Below are 21881 nucleotides of genomic sequence, written 5' to 3' on the forward strand. Positions count from 1 at the left end.
CATTTGCTGTCACCCCTTACAATTTGCGAAGTCTGGACCAGAAAAGCCACTGGCAGTAGAGAGGTAAATTCTCTTCCAGCTGTTAACAAACAGATGATAATTGAAACTGGCAAATGTCAATACATATATGAATTTGGTTTTTATATAAAAAAGAAGAACATTTCAAGTTGAAACCCCATCTTTCTATTCCAAAGTTTAGTGGAAAATGCTTAGGAAGTAATTAAAAATAGATAGTTCTGAGAAGAACTTCAAAACTTTGGGGAGAGAAATCATTATGAATATATGCCAGGCATCGAGTCAACTAGATTCCTACCCAAGGTTTTTGCACCAGTATTCCTGGAAAGGTATCCCTGCCAGTTCTTTTGAAATTTTCTTGTAAATATATGCTCCGTCAGCATTTAGTATTAGGTTAGAAAATAGCCCACTTCATTTATGCTAGCAGCATTTAGTGCTGCTGTTCCCAGAACTCTACACGTTAACTATGTTCGGAGATACTGTAAAATAGGGGAATTTGCATACTTTGCTACCCAAGATGTTATAAAAATACACTTGCTTAGTTTTTAGATTTTCTTGGCATGCAAAGGGGAGGCACCAATAGATGGTGCTATTGGTGCGTTAATAAGGTTCAGTTTCACATTTGGTTTCTGCTCTGTGGCTGGAATTTGTTTAAAAAAAAAAAGAAAGTAAGGAACAAAACAACAAACCCCCTAATGCTGAGCTTTTATCCAAGATGTTCTACCCACCCTGAACTGGTCACCATTTAACTTTAACCTCAACTGTGGCCCAGGAAATCCTTCAATATAAATAACCTTGGAAGCTGCCATGACCATTTTTGGAACACGCTCCCTCAATAAATCTGTTATTTTGTTGTGCAATGTTGAAGTGTGCAGTTGTTTCCCTGATTAATTAGAGCAAAAAATAAACTTGCACGATCAATCCAAGCTGTGACACATTTCAGCCCTGGCTGGAACATGTGAATAGGAAAGGCCTCAGAGCCTTTTCAACTGATCTGACCTGGGATTTTAGGATGCATTCTTGCTTTTGGGTTTACTTGATCCAGCTAGATAGGGTGGCTGCTAACGAAGTCTGAAGAGTTTTGGTCTGGCACGGAAAGGCCAGGCTAGGTTAGCAAGGGTAGGGATGAACACAGTACAACATCCTTCATCTTGACCACCTGCCCCACTAAAGACAACATAAGAGAACTGGTTTATGTAATAGTGTTTATTTCACATATTACCCGTGGAGAACAGCTGATACATTCTCTACATCTTTCACGAGTCTGGAATGAAAGATAAAAAAGGTATGGAAAAAAAAGGTAACATTTGACATTCATGATATGAAAAATAGAGGGGATACAATGTTTTAAAATGCCCTTATGCAATATATATATATAACGTATAAAAATAAAATATATTTTAAAAAAAGATACAAATAGGACATGACAGAGGACAATCTTAAATATCAATATGTATCTCATGATCCACACATACCGCACTTAAAATTAACAAAAACCACGTACAATTGCACTTTTCCTCTCTGGAAGGTTCAAGTATATTTGCAGTCCCCGCAGGGACTAGTGAGTGTCCGATTCCCTGCCGGGTGCAGATACCGCAGAGGGTAGAGCAGATGTGGGCGACATGTCCTTGCCGAGGGCCGAACGCGCACCCCAAACACCCAGGGGCAGCGGGCGAGGCCGGGGTGCAGCGTAGCGGCCGGCATCCCCCGACGGATTCCCCCGGCAGCGGGTCTCCCCTGAGCAGCCCCTCTTGGGGGCAGACGGGGCCGGGGCAGCTCTGAGGGCGGCCGGCCGGCAAGGAAGGCCCGGCCCCCCCTCCCGAGTGCAGCGGCGGGGCAGGGGGCCACATGGCGGCCGGCAGGGTAGAGGCGCGTCTGGCGCCTTCCAGTCCCAGGCGGTGCCTCCCCCGGAGGGTAAAGAGTCAGTGCCCGGCCCCCCGCTGCGGCAGGCGGGGGGGAAGCGGCCTCCACGCGTTCCCACAGCTTCCCCACTGCAATCCCCAGCGCGGGGCGCTGGCCGCAGAACCGGCTGCTCCACACCCTGCCCGCCGCTCCGCTGCTCCCGGCCCTGGAGGGCGCGCAGGGTTCCGCCAGGACAGCCGCTCTCCGCGAATCCTGCCGAGCAGCAGCGGACCTCTGAGTGTCCATACTTCAGTCCACCCATCCGAGACGGCCTCAACCGGTAGTACCGGCAGAGTTCAGAGCCCGAAGACGGCGGCGAGGGGCTGCGCCCTTGGAGTCCGGAGGCGTCGCTCGGCCCGGGGGAAACGCGCCGGGCCGCTGCGTTCGGGCAGGGAGCGCCTCCTGCGGCCGTAGCCCTGGGGACTGATCTTGCTGGCGGGGGCGGTGTCGTCCTTGTCTTTATCGGTCAGCTGGTAGATCTGGTGGGCCAGCTTCTGCACCGTGCACGTCCCGAATCGACACCCCGTGCGGATGGCTTGGAAGTGGGGGAAGCTGTTAATGCTCTGGCGGTAGCGCTTGACGCGGATGTGAGCATCCTCCCGAGTGCTGCGAGGCAGGAAGAGGGAGAGCGGGCATGAGAAACGCGCAGTGGGGCTTCGGATGAGAGGACCCCGTGGGGAGGGCAGGGAACCCCCGGGCTGGAGGTGGGCCCGCCCCGACGGTACAGAACTGCCACCCCCCGGCTTTGCTGTTCGTCTGGTGGCGAGAGAGGAGCGACCTGATCGCAGGGCAGAGCCACAGCCTGCTGCCGATGGGAGAAGAGGTCCCGCCGGTTTATGGCGGTTACTTTATCTATGGATCCAGAGCTCAAGTTACTATTTATATTGGACTTTCACAGTAAAGGTTTTGTTATCTCCCGACAGCTGAAGAGCTCGGGGAAAGGGAAGCGTGCTGTGCAGTCCGGGCAGAATCTGCCTACTGGACTTGGGGGGGTGGGGGTGGGGGGAGGAATCTATAGCGAGATTAAGCTTAAACACCCGGAAACGAGGGGACTCTGAAGCTTCCCACTGTCTCGAGCAAGTGCCTGAGATCAGAAGGGGCTGGAATGTACCTGGGATGCGAGATTCGAGGTTCCTCCTTCACGTCCTGGGTCCGTATGAGCGGCTGCACGTCGGCGGCTGCCCCCAGCCCTCGGAGCGCGCCTGCGGGCTTCACGTCCCGCTTGGCTCGGCTCAGTGCCCATCTCGTCCATCTGAAAGCGCAAGGGAAGAGGACAGCCTGTTAGCGCAAGCCTGCCCGTGCAGGAGCCAAACCAAAGAGATTCGAGGGGCGATTATTTTTGCCAGCGCCGAGATTTCTTTAATTTTGTTTCCCGAAAGGGCATGAGGCCTTTAAGGCGCTGTGCAATTCCCGCAGGGAATTCAGTCCCTCCGATAGCGGACGGAGTCCGGTGCGGAGGCTCCAGAGTGGGACTGGGAGCTGGCAGAAGGGCGTGCTCCGATACTCACTTTCTTTTGAACTCTGTCGCTACGTTCACCCGTGCAGCATCCATCCCAAGGAAGGTCACAGAGCCGAGATAGAGCAGGGCTACGTGCACTAGTTTCATTCTGGCTGGGGTCCTAGCGGAGGCAAGAAGAGAAGACTATAAGCACGATTGCTAATATATGTCAAGTAAGGACCGTCCTTCATTTCTGGTGATGCCAGAAAGCTCCTTTCCTCGGAGAGCCCCCAGGCTACCGGGGACTTTGCGTGCGGTATGAACCAGGAGCTAATATTTACTCAACAACTTGTCACAAAGTGAATAGCAGAGCCTCCAAAGTTTACGTTTGTCTAGAGTTTTACTTGCAGAGGAGGCTGAAACCCAGCAGGATTTCCAGAATACCCCCATCGGCTTGCCCCAGGATTTAGCAAACCCATGAGATTAGAGGGAGCTGACACTCAGACGCGTCGTTTCCAAACTCCAGCAAGTGTTTTGCTGCCTGGAAGCTGATCCCCTGATAGCTCATCTTCCCACTTCACACGCAAAACCAGCTAGCCCTGGATCTTATGTTGTAAACTGCAGCTGATGCCAAAAGCCAGTGCAAGGCTCTGCAGCATAGCTCCAAGCTCTTCAGAACAGTCCAGATTCAGTAGACTTTTTACTTCCTTTCCAGCTCCCCTGCATTTTTTTTTCTTTTTACTGGAATTATTGAGGAGGGGAAGGAAAAAAAACCCAACAAACCCTCTTACCTGCCAGTGAGGATAATCCACTGAGACAAATGTTTCTGTAGTAGCGATCCGAACTTGCAGGGTTTCCTGAGGAGCGAGCACTCTCTCTTTGTGTGTCTGAAGTAACCACTGCAGAGCTGCGCTCCACCGCTCCCTTTTATAGAGCGGCGAGAGGGAAGTGGGTGGACCTTGGCGTGGCTGGGCGATTCTTCATTGACACTTACCCCCACCCCCACGTCCTGAGCACTTCTTGAACATTTTAGAGTGGACTTTTTTACCCTACCAGAGTAAAAATAAGAAAATTATTGAAAACTGTCTTCAAAGACCCCTTCGGAATTTTGTTGATTACAGCGATAGATTTTAGGTGTGGATTCTGAGTCGTAAGGCATAACTGGCACAATCCGATAAACCCCTCAGTTGGTTTCATTGCGGACAGAGGTTTTAACTGCCGATATATAGTTATGTATACATGGTCTGTAGTATAATCTCTCATTCTAGGCATCTTGACTTCAGGTGGATGGAAGCAGGGGGTTAGGAATTAGACTCGATCAGTTTCAAAATCCGTGCAAATCCATCAAATCCTAAAGTTCCAAAATTAAACCCATATTTGGACAACATGAATTATAATGAGTGACGGTAATGAATGCCAGCCTTCTTTACATAAGGAGGTGACAAATCAGACATTATTAATATTTATGACTCAGCTTGGGTGCCCTTTTTATCTAATAAACTGTATTTTATTTACTTGATCTATTCAAATAAATCACACCTCAAATGGGTTTGGGAGATGGAGGTTAGGGCACACTGCTGTACCTCTGAACAAAGAAAGCAGTATGGCTTTGAGGCAAACACAGACTCCCTGACATGTGTGGGGATTCGGACCGGGGGAGACCTGCCTGCCCTCCATTTACCCCATTCCTTGAACATTTATATATGCATATATGTGAGTGCACTTTCTTCCCCGGTTATGAAGCTAAACCAGTGGCTTCCCCGGTTGGCCAAAAGGAAAATCTTAACCTGCCACTTTTTTGTGTGTGGTGTTTTTTTGTTTTGGGATTTTCTTTTTTAATTTACAGTCTTTAACATCTTTGCTCCGTGGCGCCTCAGCAACGCAGAGCTCCGGCTTCGCAGGGGTGCTGGAAGTCCGCACCAGATGGGCTGTTTCTCTACTGTCGCAATGCAAATTCAGCAGAGCCGAGGGAAAAGCCCAGGAGACCCGTGCCCTGGGGCGTCAGGGTCCTCTTCCCAGCGAGAGCTACTCGGGAGGAAGGAATGAGCTGGCATGTGCGAGCTCCTTCTCTCACATCTTGCCCCGAGCAAAGTGTTTCAAAAATCAGGTGAGTTTGTACTCGTGACTCTGCCTTTCTCGATAACCGCGGTATATAACAACACCCTGGAGAGGTATGTGCAAGGGGATGACGGAAACTGCTGTGCACGGCTGACTCGGGCTAAGGTGCTCCCTCCCTCACCAGCACCGGCCTGGCAACCGGAGGCTTCTGTCTCCGGCATCTACCTGTCAGGGGCCAGGCTGGCCGGAGTGACACCCGCCGGTAGAGAGGTTCGGCACTCACTGCAGCCGTTCCCGTGCTCGGCACCTTTCTTCCCCGAGAGCCCGGCGCGGCTCCCGCATGGCGAGCCGGTTTCCCCGGCCGTAAGTGGCCCGGTTCCGCTCCTCCGCCGCACCTGCCCGCCCAGGCGAGGAGCGCGGAGGTGAGCCGCTGTCCCCAGGCTCTCATCCCTGACAGCCGTCAGCTCAGGCAGCTACGTGGAGCAGCCGTCCCGCTGCCCTCCCCGCGGACCGTGATCTGGAGCAGGAATGCGGAGGGCGAGAGGCTTGGGATGTAAACCCAGGGAGGAAGAAATGGTAAGATCAGTGGTCTAGAATGGGGCTGTATCATGACCAGAGCTGCACAACTGCATCAGACCACGATGACTGGATTATCTTGACCTTATGAGGCAGCTCAGGCTAAAGTGAGTTCAAGCATTTCCTTGATCAGCAGAAGTTGAAACTGAATCTAGCATTTCCAAATTAGAAGGCAACACTCTGTGTGATGAGTGTTACTTTGATTCAAATTAAGTCTCCTCTTCCAGTAAAAAAATAACATACTTCCTCAAATGCTGGAAAATCCCTCATTAAAATCCTTGTAAACGGGAAGCTTATTTTGTATACTCCTGAGCAAACAATGCAGAAAGAATCCTATGCTGGTTTAGGAATAGTAACAGTAGTGGTAACACAAGTCACATGTGGGTTCCATACCAACTGCAACTGTCATTTTAGTGGCACAAAATCAGCTCATTCAAGTTCATGAGGTGTCAAATTTTGGAATATAAATCTATCAGTTTGTTGCCAATGTGATTTTGTGAAAGGGCTTTAGCCGGTTCAAATCCAACACAAAACATCATGTTCTTTGTTCTCATGCTCATTTTGTTCTTCCTAAGCAGTTGAGCTCCTGTGCAGCTTGGAAATGAGCAATAGTCACTCAATTTGTACTATGAGGTAACAGTGACCACTTTTTAAAAATAATTTTGTAAATTGCGAGTTATTTCCATCTAAAAAAAAGTGACACAAAATGTTCCAGGGAAATATTATTCACAAAGTATTTTTCTGAGGCAATGCCAAGCAATTCACATAGAATGGGCTCTCCTTGGGCATGCAGGGTCTCCTCTGGATGCTGCCCCATCGCTTGCGGGGAAGTTGGCCTGGAAGAACATCCAGCTCTTGTACTTATTTACTGATTATCTTGGGTGTGTCACTTAACCTCTTGGTGTTTTATGCACAAAAGGCTTTACAATATGTATCTACTCTGGCAGGGAATCTGTGAGGATTAGTTGCTGTTTGTACAGCATTTTATTAAGGTTGACTTTTATTCCAAAAGCAAAGATATAAAACGTTGTAGACATCAATGGGGAATAAGTTTGAGACAAATATTCTGTGCTGGTATGCAAGAAAATTGTTGTTTGAAGCTGGTGGAAGGACTTTTCTGTGTTTCATTTTAGGTTTAAATTTTACTATATTCATACACCACAAATATGAATATACTTTATTATATTTCAGATTGTATGAAATCAGCAGAAAGATTAACTTCAAGGCCAGGTTGGACAGAGCCTTGTGTGACATGGTCTGGTGTGAGGCATCCGTGCTCACGGCAGGGAGGTTGGAACTAGATGATCTTAAGGTCCTTTCCAACCCAAACCATTCTATGATTCTATGATTCTGTGATACTAATAGAAGAATGATAATGCATGGATGATGTAAAACCTCAGTCAAGCTCCACACAGAAAAGCCTGGTTGTTAGTGCATGCACTCAGCCAGCTTTGCCTGTGCCAAGAGCACAGTTACAAGAAGTGATTCCATTTCTGGTAGTCCCATTGGGGGTGCTTTTGGTATTACATCTGATAGGTTTCAGTACACCAAACAATGCCTGCTAAATGAGGGTAGGATGCATATTGGCAGGGGAAAGCCTGGTTTGGGTCTTTTGGGTCATGGCTGCTTCCTTATGGGGTGGCATGGAGTGACACTGGATTAGGGGACAACAGACAGAGTGTGACCATTATATTTCATGAAGGATGAGTTGAACTCACAGGTACTGTGAACTTTCACACTTTTTTGGTGGTAAGCACACAGTGAGTGTGGCAATGCTCCTTGTGAGTTTTCAGCCCCCTGAAGGGGCTGCAGCCCAACAGTTCTTCCTCTGGGATAAATATATGACTGCTTACTTGGTCCTTCTGGAGACCTAGGCCTTGGTGTCCTCCCAGAGCCACTGCTTTGTGAGCCCCTGCAGCTCCCATGAGGAGCCAGGCTACTCTGCTGCAACACAGGGAATTATGGTTTTGGTGGTCTGGATGAAAGTTCAGTTTACTTTGCATTAGACTTTATGTGAGCAAACAATCTGTCTGCTCCACTTCCTCATTTGTCTTGTAAGAACATAGGATTGCTCTATACTTAAGAGATGTTATGGAAGTAAGTTATGTATGACTTTTACTGTCCATGCAGGTACACATCTGTGTTCAAACCCAAATGAACAGTGACCTTCCTATTATGTGAGTACTTAAGGTGTGATTTTTTTAATTACATGCTTTATAAACTAACCAAGCTTTGGCTTAACTAGTCTAGATGGAAGAAGGAGCAAGGGTGTAAAGTGGGTGCTAGAAGTATTGGGGCATCAATAAGTAGCATCTTCCTCTTGATCCAGCATTTGTTACTCTCCTGGGAAGGTGATGTTCTCATACTTACAGGTGCTTGAACAGCAGTGAGACTCAATTACTAAGATTTGTTATTACATATTGAACCTTTCTAGCAGTGCAGATACGATAACTCTAAGATCCCATTTCAGCTCCAAATTAAGTAATTCCTTAGTGTTTCTAACCTTTCCCCCAGGTTTTCTGTACAGAACATCACCCCTTTCTTTTGTAAACTGTTGCATGTCCAGGCTTTGTGCTGTTGAACAACTGCACTGTCAGAATGATGGGTCATGTGTGACTTCATTAAGATTGGTGTTCCTTTGTTGCTACTTCAAAAATACTTTTAAACAAAAAGCTCAGTGTTTTGAAAAAATCTTTGTGGTTTTCAGTCATTAAAGACTACAGAATCATGAACCAAACTGCCTATGCATAACATCAGAAAAATGTTTATTCTTCTACTCCTACTTAATATGGAAAGTGATGGACCCCACAGATTACATCTGTTTCTCACAAGTATATTCAGTCTTTTTGATGTATATAGTATGCATTTTTCTTTACTTCTAAAGTTAACAAGCAATTTTATTAAGTTTAGGTCTTTATACATGGCATCTAAACATCATTCAAAACAGTTAAACCATGAAGCTGATTACTGCAAGGAGATTTTGACTGCTGCCCTCCACTGAGAAGGCACAAGCAAGAAGACTGTCATTGATTGCTGAAGTTTCCTGACCTCTGGGTTATCAGCAAGACACTGTATCGGTATGTCCCAGCTAAGTAGGAGGTGTAAGAATTACGTGTTCGAAATAGAAATGTCTCTGTGGAACTGCTAATGATTGTCTGCTGGGTCCCTTTTGATGGTGGATGCTTAGTAGACTCTGTGAATTTGCTGTTTCTGTACACAGCCCAGTACTCATGGCTAATGCAGCTCATCACTATACCACAACTGATGCCTTTTGCATTGTTTATTCTCTTTGTGCTATCAAATAGGACGTACATGGAACGCTTCTGCAGACTCCACCAGTTAACCAAGCGCTGTACTGACTGTCAGATACCGTTTATCACCAGTATCTCTGCAGTTTCTGGCAAGCCCACTGGGCTTTCAAGAGTGAGCATCCCAAAGGTGTCGGCCTCATCCGCACGTTATAATTAGCAACACGAAATCTCCCCTCTGTCCCGCTCCCTGACAGCCACCGCATGTACCCACATAAGCACGTCAGAGGCTAGGAGGGCTACGCCGAAGCGCTGCCGCCCGTCAACCCCGGCAGCAGCCGGTACCATCGCCAGGCTCCCACCTGCAAGAGCCGCGGCCCGCATGGAAGGGGGCACCCTGGTCGGCTGGAGGCATATCGGGCAACCATGCCTTGCACCGCACCGCGGGGGAGCGCAGCCTCCTCCTCCGCCTCTCGGGCACGGCCACAAAGCCCAGCCGAACCCAGACCACAACCCAGCCGTTGTGACCGTTAGCGCCGCGGAAGCCTCGAGGCCGACTTCCCCTCCGGTGGCACGTTCCGCACATCCCGCATAAAACGTAAACAGGAAACATCCTGGAAATGTAAGTCTCGATTCCCGAGGCTGAGGTCCGGGGGATGGCGCAAGCTCGCAGCCGAGTTTTACCTGGGCACAGCCTGAGAGGGGCGATGCCCATTCCCGGCAGTGAATTCTCCTGCCAGGAGAGGTCCCTGAGGGGGTGAGGTGAAGCCCCGCTTAGGGAATTCTTTCGGGGGTGCAGATCAGCCGGACCCCCCGCGTTTGTGTTTGGGCTTCTGCGTTTCCCAAGGGAGAAAGCGCTCCAGACTCCAGGCTCCCGGGTGGGGAGACAAAGCCCACAGCGGACGAGGAGGGCCCGAGTGGGGAACGGCCCTGCCCGGGGTGGGCTGTGAAGCGAGGCGGTAGCGCTGGAGCCCCCCGGGGCCAGCGGAGCCACACCGCCTCACCACCGTGAGCCCTCAGCCCACGCCCAGCCCGCCGGGGTCACGGCGCAGCGGTCCCGGCGGCGCGCAGGCGCACAGCGTGTCCGCGCCTCCAACATGGCTGAGGTGGTGCCGCTTCTTTTGCGGTGGGTGCGGAAGGGAGGATGCTAGGCGTCTGGGGAGCCGGTGCCGTAGCAGGGGTGCTGAGGCGGACTCCTTGCAGCCATGGCTAGGCTGGCCGACTATTTCATCGTGGTGGGCTATGACCACGAGAAGACAGGTAGGTGTGGCTGCGCGCAGGGCTGCCCCACGGTGCCTGGCCTCTTCCCCCCACCCATCGTTCCTGCCCGGCCCCGGCCCCCTCCCGCCTCCCGGTCGGGCCGCAGGAGGAGGAGACTGCCGCGCACACGGGGAGCGTGTGTGGCTATGGGGAGGAGGGCGGCCGAGGGCAGCGGGGCTGGCCTCTCTCGTGGAGGGGTGCGGCGGTCTCCGGGGATGACGGAAGAGTTAATCCCTCTTTCCTGAGGTGGAGCGGGCCGGCAGGAAAGCTGAGGGGCATTTCTATCGTCCGTAGGCCGGCTGGCCGGACTCTGGTCTCTTCAGCGGGGCCGGGGTGGTCTCTTTTTTTGTCTGGCCGCCTCAGTCCACCTGGTAGCGTCGCTAACCCGGCCCACGGGGAGCGGGGCACAGCACTGTGCCAGCCAGGGCGTATCCCGCGGCCTTGCCCCACCGCCCCGGCCGTTGGAAACGGGCCACGGTTCCTTCCAGAAAGGGGGGGGTAACTTCAAATGTCGCCCATGGACCCGCACGACACCCGACCCCCTGTCCCGCCTGACAGCCACGGCTGTGCTCCCGCTAGGCAGGCACCGGAGGCCGGCGTGTCGGTGCATCCCCTCTGCAGAAAACGGCGCTACTAGGCGTTGTTTCCCCACCTTTGTGCTGCTGGCTGGGGCACGGTCACCCGCGGCCTCAGATAAAAACAAAGACTGAGGGGTCTAGGAAAGCAGTGGGGCTTTTTGCCTGTTTTGACTGGGGTCTTACAGCTGGTGACCAGGTGCCGCCGATAACACCTGGGGAAATGCTGTTGCTCTTCGGGAATGGCTGCTTTTCTCAGAGAATTAAGATGTTTTGTGTCTGCTTTGGTGAAAGCAAAGTGGTGTTACCTACTATAGTGTCGTGGGTAAACGAAGAGTGATTTTATATTATGTAACTTTCTGTTGTAATGTGACATTCGTTGCTGGAGTGACCTTAAATCAGTATATAAACTGATTTGAGACTGAAGTGATTGTAAACTGGTATGTGTTCATGCTGGGTATTTCAGAATGACCCTTTGAATGTATGTTGTTAATAAACACTATTAAACGTTTGAATGTTCCCTAATTTATTTGACTGTGCATAACCCAAACAACACAAGTTTGTTACTCCAAGTAATTCTTTGAAGTAACAATTGCATGTAATCTCTGCTCATTCTAAAAGTGTAGCTAATAAACTCTTAAAAAAGCTTTTTTTTTTTTCCTTCAGGGTAATTGTATGTATGTGTTTAAAGATACAGAGGGTTACAAAGTTCTCTTAAGGGCCTCCTCAATTTTATTATACCAATATTATTATTCCATTAATTATGGTGTGACTCCCCCTCCCATCTCATTTGGAGATAAGACTTGTCCTAATTGTAGTGACAAAATTATAGGACATGTGAAATAATTTATGTTAAAATTCATGAATTCCCCTTGCCCTTCCCTTGTTTAGAGCATCTTCCCCAACAATAGTAGCCCAAATGAAAATGAAGAAGTAACTGAAAAACCCAGGGATGCTTTTAAGAAGACTTTAAAGCAAGTAGGCTGCTGCCTTAAAGGGTATGATTGGTCTGACATAGCCACTATGTGAGGTAAAATTGCAGATTACATTGGAAAGCTTTATGTTTGTAAAATGTCTTCATCAGTAGCGCTTAAGTATGTGTGTAACTTCCTGTACAAAAATTGTTTCCTTAGGTTTAGTAGAATTGCTTGCACAGATGAAATAGAGCAGATTCAGTAATAACTTGAGAAGCAGAACCTTAATTTGAAAAGGTCATGCCCAGAAAGTAACTATTCAGACTTTGACTTCATTATTTAACTTACTCGTTGGTACTTTAATGTTTCATACTAAAAATGTTTGAAGGAAAAGCATTCTGTTGAAGACTAGGCATGCATTGTTTTCCAAATTCCTTTACCCCCACATACAATCCCATAATACATGGAGTACTGACCTTTCGTTTTCTTGTAAAAATGTTAGTTTCTTGATACGTTTATTATGCTTCTTTCTATGTGAAAAAGCAGGGGCAAACATTTCTAGGTAATAGACTTATTGCCCATGAAGCTTTTAAATTGTAAGTGTGCTTTTTTTTTTTCCTTTAACAATATTCAGGCTTGGTTTTAATATGTTTTATTTTAATGTTGAGTGTAATTATGTTTTCTTGTGGTTTTGTTTTATTTTCTCCCCCCCCCCCCCCATACTCTGTGGAATACCCTTTTGTAAACAAGCAAACAAAAATCCTGTAACTTTTCCCCCTTCCCCAACCTGTTTGTCAGCAGCAGTTTGGATAATATACACTTGTGGTCAGTAAGGAAGGATGTTTATAGTAATGATTGTTCTCCCAGAAAAGCCCTACTGCCTCTACTATCTATCTGTAGCAGCTGTTATCTGCTCTGACTTCACCTGTGTTAGATGAATTTGTTTACGTGTGACAATGTCTGCAGTATATTGAAAATGTGGTAAAGGTTTTGTTTTCCTGTGCAGGTTATCTAGCTTTATTAAAAACTTTCACTATAAATATCTAAAATGCTGCATTTGTTCGCTTGTGTAATTTAGGAGTGGATATCTTGATTTTTCTTGTTGTGGGAAAAATTCCTTTGTTACTGGCGCCACGAGTTTTTACCCAACATAGTCTTAAGGGGAAGTGAACATTTTTATTGCGCTCAAATAAACCAAAGAGAGTATCCTTTGGGGGTCAGACATTTAAAGGTCATTCCTGTTCCAGTCTAGGCCTATGGAAATTGATGTTACAGCAGTCCAAGTGCTGTCACCTCTATTGTGTTAAATCTTCCTTTCATTTTCAGCTTGTTTTAGGATGCTGATCTGCCAAAAAGACCTTTCTTGCTGAGTAATTTGCTTGTGTTGCTGTATTATTTTTTTCTCTGGGTTACTTTTCTGCTAATTTCTCAAACTTTGGTTCACCAAGATGCCAGACGAGGGCTGGTGTGAGCATAAAGGAGGAGTAGGAGCATGCAGGAGGACAGATCACTGCAGCCTGAATTTTTATCAGCTTAGATGATCCTAGAACCTTGGGCACAAAGATGTTGATCAGATACCTTGGTCTCCTATGTGCTCCAAGGAAAGTAATGGGTGCTTTTGAGTAGTTCCAGTAACAGGTAGTTATATTTCTGGTTGGCAGGATGCACTGAGATTCAGCCTGTGTGGAGAATGAGCTTTGCCATGTTGGTAAACTTTCAGGCACCAAGGAAGTTAAGTCTTTGCCTTGTAAAGGATGATCTGGTTCATGTAGGATTTTATGGATTTCAGGTACAGCTGACTGTACTCCTGCTTAAAAGTTACTTAGTTTGTATCTTGCATTCTAAAAGTGATTTGAAATATATCATAGTTTCAGTTGCTGTTGTGTGTTTTAAAAACTCTTTCTGAGCCACTACAAAGAACTGCACTACCAGTAGCTACTCCCATTGGAAGTTCATGTTAGAATCATAGAATCATAGAATATTTAGGGTTGGAAATGACCTTAAGATCATCTAGTTCCAAACCCCTGCCATGGGAAGGGACACCTCACACTAAACCATGTTGCCCAAGGCTTTGTCCAGCCTGGCCTTGAACACTTCATCCTTGGATGAACATCCTTGGATGGAGCATTCACAGCCTTCCTGGGCAACCCATTCCAGTGCCTCACCACCCTAACAGTAAAGAATTTCTTCCTTAGATCCAATCTAAACCTCTGCTGTTTAAGTTTCAACCCATTACCCCTTGTCCTATCACTACAGTCCCTAATGAATAGTCCCTCACCAGCATCCCTATAGGCCCCCTTTAGATACTGGAAGGCTGCTATGAGATCTCCACGCAGCCTTCTCTTCTCCAGGCTGAACAGCCCCAACTTTCTCAGCCTGTCTTCATATGGGAGGTGCTCCAGTCCCCTGATCATCCTCGTGGCCTCCTCTGGAATTGTTCTAACAGTTCCATGTCCTTTTTATGTTGAGGACACCAGAACTGCACACAATACTCCAAGTGAGGTCTCACAAGAGAGCAGAGTAGAGGGGCAGGATCACCTCCTTTGACCTGCTGGTCACGCTCTTTTTCATGCAACCCAGAATATGTTTGGTTTTCTGGGCTGCAAACACACACTGAAGCCGGCTCATGTTCATTTTCTTATTGACCAACACCCCCAAGTCCTTCTCTGCAGGGCTGCTCTGAATCTCTTCTCTGCCCAACCTGTAGCTGTTCCTGGGATTGCTCCGACCCAGGTGTAGGACCTTGCACTTGTCATGGTTAAACTTCATGAGGTTGGCATCAGCCCACCTCACAAGTGTGTCAAGGTCCCTCTGGATGGCATTCCTTCCCTCCAGTGTATCAACCAAACCACACAGCTTGGCGTCATCGGCAAACTTGCTGAGGGCACACTCAATCCCACTGTCCATGTCAGCGACAAAGATGTTAAACGAGACCAGTCCCAACACCGATCCCTGAGGGACACCACTTGTTATTGGTCTCTAGCTGGACATTGAGCCGTTAACCACAACTCTTTACATGCGGCCACGCAGCCAGTTCTTTGTCCACTGAGTGGTCCACCTATCAAATTAGTGTCTCTCCAACTTAGAGACAAGGATGTCGTATGGGACATGTTCAGTGTCTTGATAGAGTTGGAGAAACCAGATGTAATAAATTCCCCATATTTAATAAAAAACCCTTGGTCAGTTTTCAGGAAAACGTGAAAGCGTCTTTCACATTTTCCTTCTTTGGAAATGTGAAGAAGCTCAATAATATACCAAGGTGGATTGCTTTACCATGTTATTTTGCATTCAGCTGAACCTTTACTAAGGTGGACAACCACATTTTTTCCAATGTATTAGGACAGGGTAAAGCTGTTACGTAACTTACTACAAAAGGCATTTACAGAAATCTCTGAAGGGACCAGGGTGCTAGGAAACATAGGCACTCTGGGTTATAATCTGGAGAAAATCCTGGAAGATGTTACTGTGTATCCATTTTCTTTTCCCATGTATTTCGAAGTGTTCAATGTGTTTCACCAAAAATTCCCATTTAATATGTTTGCGTAATGAGATATGGATGGGTTTTAGGAAGGGTACAGGTATTTGCAAAGATCACAGAAGGGCATGAGAAAATGCCGTTTGGTTTTGTATTTGCTAGTATAAGCCAAAATAATAAATTTATCCCTAGAATTTAAGAGTGGTGGTACTTGAAAACAGTAGAAGAGACAACTTGTGTCTTTCTTAATTCAACTGAAATGTAAGGTTAAAAAAGAGAAAGCTGAATAGTGGATTTGATCAATTTGCACATATGTCCCTAGCAGCTTTCCTGTAGGATGCCGTTGTGTACCCATCAGTTAACTCTGAAAACAACATGTTTTCTGTGAGATTTGATTGCTGTAAGAAGATGGACTAATGGTTTTTGTTCTTGCTTGTGAATGCTCTTGCAGCGTGTATGCCAGAAGGCTTGCAACTGAATAGCAGTTTTATTTGGCTGTTGTCATAACTGATAAATGTGGATATAACATGTGTAGGCTTTGCTGTGGTTGTTCCTGTACTGATTTTTACCAGCTTCTTTTCAGGGAAGCCTTTCTTGTCTAACATGGCTTTGTAACTTCTTGGATTTTGAAACTAGACAATTGATGATAGAGTGGGAGAAGTTACAAAATGCAGTTGTTTTTTTCTGTGGGCAGATTTTGTCTGTGAAGAATATCCTTTTTCTTGAATGGGGGTAAATGACACATGAGGATTTTTTTTGCGTATTTGTTGTATATTCATAGTTGGGCATTCCTCTGACTTGTGTGTGTGTAAAGAGTGGATTATTTCTTGGTGTCTTGGTATGCAATCTCCTTAAAACAGAAAGCGTAGAAAAATAAGGCAATCACACTGTTCCTTCAGTGGTTTTGTTATCTGTGCTTGGCTTAATTTGAATTTCAAATGCAATCCAGGAAAATTTCAAAGGGAGAAGAAGCCCCAACAAAAAATAAATCTTTTTGTGTCAGAAGAATTCTGGTATCTGTAACTGAAACATCAAGTGTACCATCAGAACTGAAGCAGAACGCAAATGTGTAAGTAGCTGTGTATTAGTAAGAGATTACTGTAGTTGGCTGTGACTAGAGGAGGGTATGAGTGCCAGAAAATTTCCGAACAAGTTAGTTGTTCCAGTGTAAGAAATGATCTCTTTCTGCAAATCTTGTCCTTGCTCAGTTTAGTTTTCAAATACCACAGTCTCCATAATACCGTGCCAAAACAGAATGAGAAAAGACTATTTCCATTGTCGGTGTGGCTTTTTTTTTTGTAGCATATGTTCCTAAAATGTATTCCAGCAGTTTCTTCTAATTTATAATGTTGACTAACAAAATTGTTGTTTTGATTTATGGGTTGACTGTAATTTTGGAGACACCTTAAAATCAATACAGATCAATAGAATTCTTCTTTTTCCTCAAAACCTCTAATTAATTTCTCTAAAAACTTGAATTTTAAACTCTTTGCTCACTTGGTCTTGCTGTCAAATAACAGCAGCAGTAAAAATACATTTTTTTTCAGCCTTTCAGTTTAAATCACACATTCATGGAGGCTGAATGTTTACTCTGTAGATATCTTCATTTATCCTAAAATGCAAGGACTTAGATTCTGTTAGAGGAAGTAGCATTTCATAATATTGGGGATATTTTAAGACTAGTTTACAGTAAAGAAACTCTCTCTCCCCTTTTCTGGTCTGGATTAATTTTGTGGATTATTTGACAAAAAGACACTTCTCCTGCAGCATGTTCATGGAGAACAATTTGTTATTCACGCCTGAATGCTATTTGAGTTCCAGCCTTCTATAATGGCAAGTGTATTTTTCAGTGGGAGGACAATAAGAATGACATTTAACTACTCCAATGTCACAAACATAATAGTCTTATAACTCTGAGGAAGATAATTATGCTGCTATGGTAGTTCACTAACATGAATTTTAAATACCAACTCCTTCCCCAGCTACTGGGACTTACAAAGTAAAAAACAAAGGAAAACCATGGTCACTATGGAATAATTTGAAAATGTGGAACAGTAGATTCACTGTTCAACCATGATAAATGTCAGTGGAAGTTGTATCTTACAAATATATACTGGTCATTAGGAAGTCTTCCTTTAATTCATCTGTTTTACTCTTTTGCAGTAACATGAGATTTTCAGGTTCCTTGCTTGTATAGTGAAAAAAATATTTCTAACAATAATGATATCGTTATTGATGGGATTAATTTTCTTCTGCTTGGTGTTTTTGGAATTGTATTCATGTACTGTTGAAATAAATTATTCCTTTGGTGTCAGTGGTATATTCTGAAGTCAAGGACAATCCAATTAGTGTTTATTGGGATTTGGCAGCTGAATCTCCCTGCTCATTGAGCCAAGAACATGCTTGTTATTGCTTATCTGTTAGTGACTAGATACATCATGATTTCCTGTCTGTAATGTAACAATTCTTAATTTTCACTCTTCTGCAAATTATATGACAAAATGCAATCATTGAACAGGGTGTTAATTCTTTGTTTTTAATAATCTTATGGTCAAGGTTCAACAAAGTAACTATCACAGTAACTAAACTACAGTTTTCACTAGGTCTTCAGCAAGATTGGAAGTATCTTATTAAATGGTAGACTTACACTTTGGACCTAATAGAATAGGAACTGGAATGTAGGTGAGACATTTTGGCAGGGAATTTCTCAGACACTTGTGGATGCAAAGGAATAATGACTTTTCTTTCTAGATGTTTTACTTTAGTTGTGGAAGACTGTGCTTTTGAAAATGGGTTTAATTGAGCTACTTTCGACAGATGCCATAAATACTAATGCCAAGAGTATTGAGTGTTGTTAGTTGGCAGTGTTCCCTTCAAGCTTCATAGTGGGCTGCATATTGGTTCCGTGTGCTTTGGGAGCCCTCACTCTGTTAGAGGCTGCTCTTCCTGCTTACTCTGATATATTCTGGTATTTTAAAGTTCTTTTTGTCTACTTTGGTTTCCTAGGTTTACCCCAGGAGAATCTCTGACCTAAGTGTCTGTCTCTGTTTCTCCCTTCTTTCCCCCTTTTCTCTCTCTTAATTTCTAAACATAGCCATTTTTATCTACATTTCTCTGAGATGGGAGTCCTCTTGTCTTAAAAATAGCTTTAGAATAGAGGTTAGAGGGGCCTTAATAATGTTTAATGGTGGTTAGCTGTCTGCCAGTCTAAAAAAAGACTGTATTCATATGTCTTCTTAGTTTCTTATAACTGCATAAAACTTGTAGCTTGATTGTTGTGTTGTTAAAACTCTTTCACATTTGAAATTTGTACATTTAACATGTGTATTTGTGCTTTGGAAAAACAAATACAGACACATCCTTTTTGTGACTATTCTTTTATGAACTATAATTCTTAAGTAACAGTAAGCATAAGCTGACTGTATGACTAACAGTGCTCACGACTTTCAAAAGGACAAAGTTGGTTGTGAGCTTGTCGTAAATACATCTGTAATGGACTTTTAATTCTTGAAATAGTGTTGAATGGGCATACTGTACTTTTAAAATAACAAAAAATTAGGAATTCTGTGGGGTTTTATAATGCTCTTACAGAGCCTGCTTTTCATAAGAATGCAAATTGCAGTTGCATTAAAAAAAAGCCACACGTGTTGTTCCTGCAGAGCTGTTTCTTCATAGTCTTTTTTCCCCGAAAAAATATATAGTAGTTTTACAAGGCTTCTGCAATGACTAAGTTGTTACTGTTTTATATTGTCAGAATATGCTATTTTTGACCTAAGTGTAACACAGATAAATCTAGTAGAAGTTACAGCAGGATTTTAGTTTTCTTCTTAGTTGGTAACTTGTAAAGAGAGAAGTAGGCTTCATATTTTTGAAGAACTTAGAATTTCTTAATGAAGATTTCAAAGGCAAATGAATTATTCTTTTCCTTCCTAAAACATAGGATCTAAACCCACATTTTTTTTCATAGTATATTGATAATCTAATTTTTCTAGTCCCTCTCTTTTTAGGCTGTGTGTTCGTAGAACCTTCAGTCTGAGAGAATTGTTTTTTTGTTGTTTCATGTTTAGTGTTGGACATAGCTCTCAATGCTGTTTCTATAAGAGCTGGTAGCAGATGCTAATGTGGTTGATTGAAAATTGGTATTGTGTCGACTAGAAGGGTCTGGATTTACCTTTGATATAATTTCTTTTCTAGCTTTGAGTACTCAGTGCTTCTAAACCCTAGAAACAGCTTTTGTCAGTTCAGAAGGTCATTGCTCATCGGTAGGGCAGTGTGTCTTTCTAGAGGATGCTGCTGCTGTGACTGTCATGGCTGCTGCTGGGCTGCTAGGTGGAATTTGCTCTTTTTGTAAAGGAGGTTAACCTGGGGCTTCTGCCTGGGCAAGAAATAGTTTGTGCCCAACTGCAACTGAGGAGCTAGTTGGAATTCCCTGTTAAGGGAGGGAAGAGCTGCTGCCTGTAACTTGGGGATTCACCCCATGTTTCTTAGACATACAATTAACTTGCAAAATAGGAAACTAATTAGTGTGTGTTTCTCACGATCAACAATTTTCAGCAATGGTCGAAAGCTCAAGGTTTGGAATGGATGTTATATATAGTATTTCCAAAAAAGATAAGATAATGAGGCATATACACAGAATAAAAAGATGTTTTCTATGGCAGTATATAGGGTGTAGAGCTTGTGCTCAGAAATTCCTGCAAGTTACAATTGTTGAAAATGCTGCAGAGAAATGTTTCCTTTCTGGGTATTTTATAGTGACTAAAATGTAAGTGCTTGATTTTAAGTAACAATTTCTGGTCCACTTTGCTTAAGGAAGTTAAGATAATGCCTTTGGAAGTCTCAAATTTGCCTTTTAGCTGAAGGCAACTGCTTCTACAGCAATTTTAGATACTTCTGCTGGTTTGGTGCTAGTTCCACTAAATGAGCTGAGTTTTTGACTCGAGTTACCTGTAAACATGCTTTAAGCTGAGACACCTGGATATGTATCGACATAACTGGGGCACTTGCTCCTTTTTACCAGCTCTGAGGGTTTGATCATTTCTAGCAGAGAAGCAGCAAAACCAACTAGAACATCCCAAACTATCTCAGTAGATTGTACTAGGACTAGAGTGTCAAAGCTGTGGTGTGTCAGTTGGGATGGCGTTGTAATTCAGCAGGACAGCCAAAGTAAGTGTCATGTTTTTTCAGTTACAGGCAACTACAAAGAAAACAAGTCTATAGAGAGCCATGTGTTTGTGATTTGGAATTCAGAACTCTTCTTTTAAAAGATTCTTTTTCCTGTTTGATTAATCTGCATAAATAATGACACGAGGTTTGCCACTGAGCAAATAGTGTTGATGAAGTACTGATACTTTTGTGAAGTTGTTGTTTCAGTACTGTGTTTTCCAAATATTTTGCTTATAATGTTTATTATGAAGAGAGATGAGATCATACATATTTAACAAAATATCCTTGTGGAGGCTGGTTTTATTATTTTGTTCTCTTTTGCCACATGGCATATTTTTGGAAGAGGCAAGGCTGACACTGAAACATTTTATTTTTTTGTGAGAGAGTAGTCTTGAAAAGTATCTAGAAAGCACACTTTCTGCCTTTCTGACCTTGTGAGACGTTTTTGCATTTCAAAAGGAATTTGCTTGCTTAGTGTTGCTTATGGGTTTATTTTGCCTTTTTTTTGTGTGTGTGTGTTTTGAGAAAATCTGGTCCAGTTTTTTAGTAAAGGGCCCATTTTTAGAAAATTGCAGTTCAAAACTGTGTGGCTTTAGTGTCTCTAGACATAATCATTGGTAGTCACAGCTGCTGCGCTTGTTAGTAGGTTAGTAGAATGCAGGAAATAACAATTTACAACCATACTTAATTCTAACAAAAATGGGGTTTGTTCCTTGTTGCAATGAGACTGTTTTAGCAGCCTAACTCGGAAGACTGTTCTTTTCACAATCTGTTGTTTTCTTGATAGTATGCTTACCATTATGTGAAGTTAGACAACTCAGAAGTAAGACTTGTATGAAGGTACTACTACTAGTAATAAAGGCCTTAACCTTGGACTGGGTCCATAGTTTTGTATGTCTTAGGGAAGTGACCTTGAAAATATTCCCTTTTCCAAACTTGTGACAGCTGAAGGTAGAATGTTGAAAAATAAAACCCATGCAACTCATGTCTTCCTGTATTAGTTGTGTGTGTTCTGTTCATTCTTAATCATTGTGCTTAAAGTTACAGTAAAAGTTTGTGGATCCCATTGCTACACTCCTTCCTCTTTCCCCTCCCTGTTCCCTAAAAAACCAATAATTTTTCTTGTTTCACATTACTTGTAAAACTTAGGTTATGGAGGCTAATAAAATACTTGAAGACTCTTGAACTGCATCCTATAGTTCTGAATTAAAAATCAGTTCCTGTGTTATAAAGACCAATTTTGCTCATTCTTCT

The 21881-nt window shown here is 44.3% G+C and overlaps 3 protein-coding genes across 3 annotated transcripts in view; 1 reads left to right on the plus strand and 2 right to left on the minus strand.

Moving 5' to 3' along the window:
• Window positions 1-1544: 1544 nt before the first annotated feature.
• LOC117436166 (cuticle collagen 2-like) lies at window positions 1545-2205 on the minus strand. The gene has a single exon (XM_034062695.1). It carries the CDS (start codon window positions 2177-2179, stop codon window positions 1574-1576), a length of 606 nt encoding a protein of 201 aa, XP_033918586.1. The 5' UTR covers window positions 2180-2205; the 3' UTR covers window positions 1545-1573.
• On the minus strand, window positions 2180-4242 carry ADM (adrenomedullin). Its single transcript, XM_005141326.3, has 4 exons — window positions 4147-4242; window positions 3426-3536; window positions 3029-3169; window positions 2180-2523 (listed from the first exon to the last, which is right to left on the minus strand). The coding sequence occupies exons 2-4, from the start codon at window positions 3521-3523 to the stop codon at window positions 2214-2216; spliced, it is 549 nt and encodes a 182-aa protein (XP_005141383.1). The 5' UTR covers window positions 3524-3536; window positions 4147-4242; the 3' UTR covers window positions 2180-2213.
• A 5977-nt stretch (window positions 4243-10219) lies between these two features.
• SBF2 (SET binding factor 2) overlaps window positions 10220-21881 on the plus strand; it is a 258529-nt gene continuing 246867 nt past the window's right edge. The window contains exon 1 of the mRNA XM_034062016.1: window positions 10220-10497. Coding sequence (XP_033917907.1) covers window positions 10443-10497 — 55 coding nt within the window. The 5' untranslated portion in view covers window positions 10220-10442. The remainder of the gene's footprint in view (window positions 10498-21881) is intronic.

This window comes from Melopsittacus undulatus, chromosome 4, assembly GCF_012275295.1.
Source record: "Melopsittacus undulatus isolate bMelUnd1 chromosome 4, bMelUnd1.mat.Z, whole genome shotgun sequence".
Lineage (NCBI taxonomy): Eukaryota > Metazoa > Chordata > Aves > Psittaciformes > Psittaculidae > Melopsittacus > Melopsittacus undulatus.

Coding starts and splice junctions, on each gene's coding strand:
- LOC117436166 (XM_034062695.1), bottom strand. CDS start 2,179: ATGGGTGGACTGAAGTATGGACACTCAGAGGTCCGCTGCTGCTCGGCA.
- ADM (XM_005141326.3), bottom strand. CDS start 3,523: ATGAAACTAGTGCACGTAGCCCTGCTCTATCTCGGCTCTGTGACCTTC. Junction 3,170..3,425: donor GCGACAGAGTTCAAAAGAAA/GTGAGTATCGGA, acceptor TTGCGCTTTCAG/ATGGACGAGATGGGCACTGA. Junction 2,524..3,028: donor CCTCGAATCTCGCATCCCAG/GTACATTCCAGC, acceptor CCTGCCTCGCAG/CACTCGGGAGGATGCTCACA.